The 9,325-nt window shown below is 56.3% G+C and overlaps 1 protein-coding gene across 1 annotated transcript; it reads left to right on the top strand.

The window, feature by feature from the left end:
- The first annotated feature begins 1,464 nt into the window (after positions 1–1,464).
- SLC16A1 (solute carrier family 16 member 1) lies at positions 1,465–8,241 on the top strand. Its single transcript, XM_082494675.1, has 4 exons — positions 1,465–1,720; positions 4,811–4,954; positions 5,471–6,334; positions 6,666–8,241. The coding sequence occupies exons 1-4, from the start codon at positions 1,504–1,506 to the stop codon at positions 6,941–6,943; spliced, it is 1,503 nt and encodes a 500-aa protein (XP_082350801.1). The 5' UTR covers positions 1,465–1,503; the 3' UTR covers positions 6,944–8,241.
- Positions 8,242–9,325: the final 1,084 nt, after the last annotated feature.

Below are 9,325 nucleotides of genomic sequence, written 5' to 3'. Positions count from 1 at the left end.
CCGGCTACGTGTCAGCCAGGACACCCGGATCGTGGCCTGGGATGTGTGCCGAAGTGACGTGGAAGGAGCGAAAGCGAGGCGGGCACCGGCAGTGCTTTGTGTGCCGAAGGCACGAAGGGATGTGCCAGGTAGATGCTGTCATGTCGGCAGCCGTGGGTGAGATGGTAATCGCTGTGAGCCTGAACGGATGCGTGCTATAAATAGGAGGCTGCACCTCCCTGAGGCAGCACCCTGCTGTGCCACTGTGCCTGGTGTGACCCAGCGGAGCTCTGGAGAAAGCTCTCCTGCTCGAAGGAGGCTTCTAAAATCTACAGGGGCACACAGGAGTTCTGGGGACCGTAGCGATTCCTCTTGCTTTGCATGTTGTAAACCACGTTTGTGAGCAGCTGCTCTGGTTGCGTTTCCTCCCTGGGACGTTCTGTGCTGCTCTCGGGTGTCTGTGGCAGACTGATTTTCCGAGGGGCTGCAGCTCCAGGGGTGATCCAGGCGTGAGCAGCCCCGACCCTGCCCGTCTCCGCATCGCTCCAAATCCATCTCTCCCCGCTCGGCCTCTCTAAGGGGATTCCACACTTCAGCAAGCCTGGATGACATTTGCCCGTTTATTTTGGTTCCTAATCCCTTCTGGTTTTGAGCTTTTAAGGTGAATTGTTTTTACGCTTGGGTGCTTTTGTGAAACCTGCCGAAGCCTTTTCGGTAGATGTGTGGGGGTTGGCCCCCGCTGGGCCGGGGGTGCTGTGCTTGGAGCTGTGCCTGGGGCCGCTCCAGGTGGACCCCCCTCCCCTTCCCCGGGCGGCGCTGGCAGTGTGCAGGAGCCTTCCCTGGTCACTGCTCAGGCTAAGTTTAGCTGCAGCCCGTGACATTCAGGGCCCGCCGGGCTGGTGGGTGCGCTGTGACACCTGCCTGCTCTTTCCTCGCAGAAATGGAGATGTCCTGGCACATGTGTGGGGACTGATTTCCCCTGGTGTGTCTGCATTTAATAACCTGGCTGTGCTGCTCCTGTTCCAGGTGGTCTGGGGCTTCCCGCAGTTTTGTGCGGTGCTGGGGTCGTGGTCCTGGGGAAGCCGTGGGGGCTCTGCCCTGGCTACTGCCCTGCCCAGCCCCGTGCTGCCGGCAGCGCTGCCCGCTTTGCCGCTGTGCCCCGGCTGCTGCTGGCAAGGGCACTGCCTGTCCTTTTCATCCTGGGGCACAGTGTCATGCCTTAAATTTGTTGCTTATAAATACCTGCGGGCCAGGGCTCTTAAAGGCCAGTGGCAATCTGAGCGTGTGTTTTGGGACGGCCTTATGAGGCCACTGTGCTGGCAAGCCCCAGGTGCTGGCCACTCGGATCAGCCCTCCCGGGGGTGGTCCGGGGCACTGGTGCCGTGCCAGCCCTGCCAGCGGGGCTGTAGCTGTGCTGTTGCATGCCTGGGAGTGGGGATGCAGCTCTCTGCTTTCAGCTGAGACAATACTTTGTCCTTTGCAGATCTTTGAACCCCAACTGAGTCATCGCCAACTCAGTTCAAGATGCCACCGGCCATCGGAGGCCCTGTGGGATACACTCCCCCTGAAGGAGGGTGGGGCTGGGCCGTGGTCATCGGAGCCTTCATCTCCATTGGGTTTTCCTATGCCTTCCCCAAGTCCATCACTGTGTTCTTCAAAGAGATTGAGGTCATCTTCAATGCATCCAGCAGCAAAGTCTCATGGATCTCCTCCATCATGCTGGCCGTTATGTATGCAGGAGGTAAGTGGCCTGGAGACAGCAGTACATGTGCTGGTGTGTCACAGTACGGGATGTGGCTGTCCTGCTGGGTCTGATGATTCGCACCTTCTGTAGTGACAAGTATCAAAACTTTGCAAAAAGTTGGAATTCTCTCCTTATGCGAGAGGAAAACTTCCCGTAGCAAGTTTGCTTGAAGGAGGTTGCTCAAAAAGTTCTATTTAATGCCCAGAATGCAAAAACCGGGTTAATCTGTCCTCTTCTGTAAAGCTGTAAGTAAAATCTTTCCGGGGAATTACAACTTGTGTAATTCTGCCCTTGTCCTTGTTACAGTGCGCTGCAGACACTGTATCTGCTTCCAGCGCCTGCCCAAAAGCCGGGGGAGCTGCTGTGCCATGTGAAGGAGCCCCGCTCGTGGGGTCCCTTTCTTTTAGATAAGATACTAATTTTTAATTTTTTTTTTTTTTTTAATCTGGCAAACAGTGGCTGTATCTAGAGATCTGTCCCCGGTTTCTGGTCAGCTCCAGTGGCTCAGCACTGAAGCCTGGTGCTGTCTGCTCCTCCTCGCTGGTGCTGAGCAGTGCCCCGGGCAGCCTGTGTGGTTCGAGGGTGGCAGGGTGCACAGCAGGCATGGAGACATGAGCAGAATAAAGCAAAACTACTTAAACTGAAGCAGCTCCCCTCCCCCATCCTTCAGAAACTCCTTCTTGGAGTCTTTTAATCCCCAAGCTGTGTGCTTTATGCTTGTCTTTAAGCGGCGAGGAGCAGGCAGAGTGTTCCCCACAGGGTGATGCGCTCCCAGCCCTCCCCTCGCCGGTCTCCAAATCTCCAAACCCCGGTGTCTCGTACCTGCCTGCAAATGCAGCTTTGCACTGGGTCCCTCTGCTGAAAGAAACTCGTACTGGGAGCCTGTGGTTGTGCCCACTTGAGAGGCAAATGGGAGCTCATCCCACTGCTGTCCCCAGCTGGCAAGCTGCCCACGTCCTCGTTTGATTTGTGCATCGAAAGGAGCTGACGTCAGCGCCCGGCGAAGCACGAGGCTTTTCCTTTGGGGGAACAGGCTCTGCTTTGTCCTCGCTCAGCTAGCGAAGCGACCGGCACATTTCCCTGCGCCGATGTTATAACAAGCTTGTAAACCGTGTAACTGCTTTAATGAGACTCAATCTGGGCCATTCCTTCTCTCCTAATAGCTCAGAGCTGGTCCCTCTGGGCGCCCTGGGGGCAGCACTGCCCAGCAGTGGGGGCGAGAGCTCCCTCTGCCAGTCCTGGGGTCGCCCCCCTCCCTCCATGCTGGCACTGTCTCTCCTGCTCCCCTTGAATTGTTGCTGTTAAATCCCAGCAGCTCTCTGATCGTGAACCGCTTGCCCGTGAGCTGGTGGCAGGGATGCCAAAGGTACCCCAGAGCTGCCCAAGTGCATACCCGGCTGCTGGAGCACGGGAACGCGCCACTGCCCCGCTCACTCGTTCCAGGGCTCCTGCAGCCTGAGCCCAGACACTTTGCAGGGTCTGAATTGCGTTGGAGTGGTCACAGTGTGCATACTGTTCTCCCCCGTCGCCAGGGTACACCTGCTTGGAGGCAAAGCAGTAGCTCATGCCCTGGCTAAACACCCGGGGGTGATGGTGTCACGCAGAGCCGGGGTACCTCCTGTCCTGGGCAGAGCCGGGGCAGAGGAGCAGCATGTCCTGCAGCCGCCCTGTGCAGTCACCATCCGGGTACGCGGATGTAATGATCTCAAAGGCCCCTTTCTCAGCCCCATGTTAGGATTAGGGAGGACTCTATTACTTAGACTTTTTTCACAGCGTGAGTAATCAAAATAGATCAGTTAACATTTGGTCAGAAATGCTTCATGTGCATCTAGAAAACAGGAGTGGGTATGAATTCTTTTTTAATGAAGACGAAAAGAAGGGGGGGGAGGAATTGCTACCAATGTACGTGGCACTGCCCAGGCAGGCAGCTGCCTGCTCGCTGCCCTTGGAGCCTGCTGCTCCGAGCTGGATTTCCCGGAGGAAAGGCTGCGGCTGCCTTTAGACTCTGTCCAGGCGCATCACGTTTGCTGAGTTCAAGGTACAGGTTTTGCAAAGTGCTGAGCGCTCTGCGGGGAAGCGTGTGGGGCTTGGGGTGATGTGACGGCCCCTGGGACTTGCTGCCACCTCTCACGGGAGCGGGGCCATGGCCCCTTCCCCACCACCGGTGGCATTGGGTCGGGGCGGCTGGCACAGGCTGCTCAGCTGGCACGTAGGCGCTGAGCCGGCTGCGGGGAGCGGGGTGCTGCAGGGCTGGGGGGAGCCTCTGTGGCAGCAGGGCTTCTGTAACCTTCTCCAGGCTTTGTTTAAACTGGGCAAAAAGGTCAAGTAGCGTCTGAGGACCCATGAATAACATGTTGACAACCTTGCTATCTGTTAATGGCAAAACTAGGTCTGTTAATATTCAATGGATGTTCATTCAGTTTATTTAAATACATTTTAGTATCTGTAGAGCATGCTTTGCAGTATCTAATCACTGTTTGCTTTGGATTAAAGCTCCCGATAATGAAGCACTTAAAAGGCGGGTGCGCAGAGCAATTGGGCCCTTCCTACTGTAGGGGTAGCCGTGAAAACAGAAGCCCCCCTTCTCCCCAGGGGTGACAGTGCTGATGCTCTTCCTGCGAGCCCTCGGGGAGCTGCGCCTGTGCCCATCAAAGCAGTTTCTTCACAACTCTGTCCAGTCTCCATCAGAAACCTCTCAGTAGAGACAAACAGTTGCTGTACACTTGCCGAGCCCCCAGCCTGCAGTGGGCAGGGCAGAGCACTGTGTGGGGCAGGTGGCTTCACCCTGTCCCAAATCCCTGTCCCCGGGGGTGGCTGCTGCCCCAGCAGCTCCTGGTTTAGCCCGCAGAAGGCATCTTGCTCAGAGAAGTCTCAGCTTCCTGTTCTCTGACCAAATGTCGCTCTTATCTTCAGCTGTCTCTGGACCTCCCATCCTTTCCCCTTGTCCCAGTTCCCTCGCTGGGTGAAGTGTCTCTGGGCGAAAGCTGGAAGCCTGTGGCAATAAACCTCCTGTGTGCTTGCGTGCGTCTGTCTTGTCTCTCGTGCAAAGATAACTCATCTCTGGGCATATCTCCTTCGACTCCCTAGGTCCCATCAGCAGCATCCTGGTGAACAAATACGGCAGCCGGCCCATCATGATCGCTGGCGGCTGCCTCTCGGGCTGCGGGTTGATTGCAGCTTCTTTCTGCAACACGGTGGAGGAGCTCTACTTCTGCGTTGGGGTCGTAGGGGGTAAGTGACAGCTCTGCCCTAACAGGGCTGCAACAGAGGCGAGGCCTTTCCTGAGGCAGCAAGAGGAGCAACTTAAACCCAGTAGTTGTAGGGGAATGTCTACAATGAATTGCCATAAATCCTACGTTCCTGTTACATACTCTAATAAGAGGTGGCCCCGGTGACATAACGTGGGGTGACCGTACTGGCGACTGTACACGGGACTAGTATTTGGTACTGGGAATAGAGAGCACCCCTTGTTCCTGCCCCAGGTTAGGGTTGTGCCCCAACAGTTGACGCAAGGTGTGTTACGAGCCAGGGTGGTTCTCCCCTTTCGGCTCCTGAATTCCTGCATGCGGCTTTGCTGCTGCCCTGGTGCCTCCTCCCAGGTCGGCAGTGGGGGCTGAGTGCTGCTGGTGCAATTGGGAGGTTAACACAGCCAGAATAGAGCTGTGAAGCCCCGTTCGTCCCAGCAGCCCTTCTGCTGGCTTGTGGGGGTGGTCAAGCTCTGAGCCCCTCGTCTCTCCTCTCCTTCAGGCCTTGGACTCGCGTTTAACTTGAACCCAGCCTTGACCATGATTGGCAAGTACTTCTTCAAGAAGCGTCCTCTGGCTAACGGGCTGGCGATGGCGGGCAGCCCTGTGTTCCTCTCCACCCTGGCTCCCGTGAACCAGCTCTTCTTCGGCATATTTGGCTGGCGCGGCAGCTTCCTTATCCTTGGTGGTCTCTTGCTGAACTGCTGTGTTGCTGGGTCCCTGATGCGGCCCATTGGCCCCAAGCCGGATCAGCTGAAGAAAGAGGCCACTAAGGAGGTGCTGCAGGAAGCTGGGAAGGTGGTGAAAAAGGATGATGGTGACACTAGCACAGACCTCATTGGTGGGAAGACCAAGAAGCAGAAGAGCTCATTTTTCCAGACAATCAACAAGTTCTTGGACCTGTCCCTGTTCACGCACAGGGGCTTCCTACTCTATCTGTCGGGCAACGTGATCATGTTCTTCGGGCTGTTCACTCCCTTGGTCTTCCTCAGCAATTACGCAAAGAGCAAGAAGATTGCTAACGAGTCTGCAGCCTTCCTGCTCTCCATCCTGGCCTTTGTGGACATGGTGGCCAGACCTTCCATGGGACTGGTGGCAAACACCAAGTGGATCAGACCCAGAGTCCAGTATTTCTTTGCCATATCTGTGATTTACAATGGAGTGTGCCATCTGTTGGCCCCCATGTCCACCACCTACGCTGGCTTCTGCATTTACGCTGGCTTCTTCGGCTTTGCCTTCGGCTGGCTGAGCTCAGTCCTGTTTGAGACCCTGATGGACCTGGTGGGAGCACAGCGGTTCTCGAGTGCTGTTGGGCTGGTGACCATTGTGGAGTGCTGCCCTGTGCTTCTGGGACCTCCTCTGCTAGGTAGGGGGTGCTGTGCCTGGGGCGCTGTGCCTGTCCTGCCCAGCCTCACATTGAGGGGTGGTCGGTCTTCCTGAGCCATGGGAAGCCCTCAGCACTGGGCCAGGGGCAAGGGGGGCGAGCACTGGCCCTGAGGCTGCCTTGGTATCTGGGAGGTGGCCAGGGAGGTTTGGGCTGAGCCACCGGGATGGCATGGTGGAGCACGGGATTGAGGAATAAAGGCCTGAAGCTGAGGGTGATGGGCTTGGGTCGCTCTTGGGAACATCTCTGTAACTTGGAGCAGTTCTGTTGGTGCTGGGGGTGTCTGCTAAGCTGTCCCCTCTCTGTCCCTCAGGGAAGCTTAACGACATGTATGGTGACTACAAGTACACGTACTGGGCTTGCGGGGTCATCCTCATTGTCTCTGGGATCTACCTCTTCATCGGGATGGGCATCAACTACCGCCTGGTGGCAAAGGAGCAGAAAGCGGAGGAGAAGGCGAGGAAGGAAGGGAAGGAGGAGGAGACCAACATCGATGAGGCTGAGAAGCAGAAAGAGGCAAACAACGATGTGGCCCCCTCGCCTCAGAAGAGTGCGGAGGATGGTGTCAAAGAGGAGGAGAGCCACATGTGAGGGACCAGTTTCAATCCCGGAGTGTCGGGGAAGCGCCGCTGCCCTGGCGCGGCGGCTGGGGCAATGCTCCGCTGGCTCTGGGTGGCCGTGAGAAGTGTTTAAACCAGGTGTTCATTTTTAACCAGGCTCTGAATTGTCTTTCCATCTGTGTTCAACAAAGGTAACAGGGCTACACTTGCAGTATCCTCATGTGTTGGGGGCAGGGGGGCTTTTTATAGTCTGGCTTTTTAACAGTAACATGAATGTACTAATATGTGCCTTACAGTCTTCATATCTAGCTGAATCTGGATGAGCCTTAACTCTAAACTGTGCTTTAGCTCTGTATTCTGCTCGGGGGGGGTGTGTGTGTATGCGTGTGTTTTGGGGAGTTTTGTTGTTAAAAAGCCATAAAAAGCAGGATACTGGATTTGTTGAAGCATGATGGGCTTCAGGGCCAGCCCCAGATGAATACTGCTTCACACGCTTCTTACCGCAGGCCCTCCACAGAGGGGGAGATCCGGGCACGGGGCAGGGTGGTCTTCAGCTCCCGTGCCCAGTGCCTCCTGGCTCTGTAGGTGGTTCTTTAGGTATGTTTTGAAAACACTTTAGCTACTGTAGTTCTTTAAAATCCCTCTTTTGTAGCTGTGCTCTCATGGGATATTCGGGTTGGAGAAGGACGGCTGCGGTTTGTGTTGGGCAGGGTTGCCCGCTCTGGGGCCACAGCAGCCCCTGCAGCCGACCCCTCCATGGGGAGGGCTGGGGTCCCCCGGCCCCCGACTCTGCCCTGGCTGTGCCCCCTCTGCCCAACGCTGGGTGATATGAAACGGGTGTGAACGTGGGGGCTCAGCCGGTGGTGCTGGGTCGGGATGCCGCCCTCGGTCCTGCTATGGGGCCGTGCTGCCCCATCCCCCCATGGGGTGGGTTTCCACCCTGTGCTGATCATCCCACCCAGCGGGGTGTTTTGGGTGCCTGACCCTGGTCAGAGCGGTGGGGCGGAGGGAGATGGTACATCCCTGAGACAGGCCTTCTGCTTTCGCTCTTTTATCTCTTAGAGAAACCTCTTTTACTTGCTTCTGTTCAACTGAGACCTTAAGGCGGTGGATGCCTAACCACTCACATCTAGGACATGTAAGGGGGAGGAAAGAATTTGTACGTATTTATTTTTTATTTTTTAGCGCTGGAAAATATCTCAACGTACGTGGAGCAGGTTAATGGCTCTCAAGTTCTAGTAAATGTTGATCAGAAATCATGTAAGAGGCTGAGTTTTTGTTTTTGTTTTTTTTTTTTTTTCAAATAAACTTGGTTTTTTTTACAATTTACCCATCAAATGTTTAGCTTCTTTCCTAGAATCACACTTCTGAGTACCAGGTGACATGTGTTCAGGGTCAGGTTTGGGGAGCAGTGAGTGGGGCTATGGCAGAGCTGTTCCCGCTGTGGGGGTCCTGTGGGCTGTGGAGGCTGGTCCCCACCCAGCCAGGGCGAGATGCCCCTATCCCACCGCCTCAGCCACAAGAGGAGGCTTTGGTTGGGGTTTGGAATGTCCACAGCCAAGTGTCCCCGGGCACTCTGGTTTTGGAGACACTTCTGCTCCCCTGCCCTTCGTGGCAGGGGGCCTGTGAAGGCCTTGAGCTCCCTCTTTATTGCGAGGGGGGATGGACACACACTTCAATGTCTGTCTGTTTCATGAGTGATGGGCGGACTCTCCTGCTGTCTGTCTGTCTGCGCTGTCTCTCTGAGCTGAGCGGGGCCACTGCTGTGTGTGGCCGAGGGGCCTCTGGCCTACGGGCCGGGCCAAGACCTGACGTGGGGGTGAAGGAGGGTTTTCCTGCTGGAGCTGTGCCGGTGTCCCCAGAGCCCCGGTGAGGGTCAGGTGCTGTGGCTGCTCTCCTGCGCTCCCTCGGCTGCGGGGCCGCTCGGCCTTTGTTTTGGTCTACATCTCACAGGGCCTTTTCATACTATAGAGTAACTTCGTAAAGCCAACAGTATTTCATACAAAAGGATTTTGTTCTACAGTGCTGAGCTGTGATACTGTAAAGCCAAGAAACTGTATTTTGATAAATGGTGTGTCTGCTGTAGCTGCAGTAATGGGTTCACATCGCAATAAACCAACCCTGAGGAGCTGCCCCTGTCGTCCCTGTTTTTGTGGGTACGGACACGCTGCTGGCCCTGCCCGCTCCCCTCTGTATGTGGATGGTCCCCTCTGGGGCCGAGTGTCCCTGTCAGGCAGAGTCGCTGCGGGAGGGGGTTTGGATGCAGCCTGGGCTCCACTGCCCCCCCTCGGGGTGTGTGGCTGATGGCTGCCGCACGCTGGCCATGCCTCAGTCATCCTCTGCAGCGAGGGTGTGCTCAGCCTGGGCCCGGCCTCCCCCAGCCCATGGCCCGCTCTCCTGTCCACCCTGGGCA

Source organism: Vanellus vanellus, assembly GCF_965231255.1.
Source record: "Vanellus vanellus genome assembly, chromosome: 23".
NCBI classification, from domain to species: Eukaryota; Metazoa; Chordata; class Aves; order Charadriiformes; family Charadriidae; genus Vanellus; species Vanellus vanellus.
Note: the sequence above shows the minus strand (reverse complement) of the source record. Positions and strands in the feature narration are given on the sequence as shown.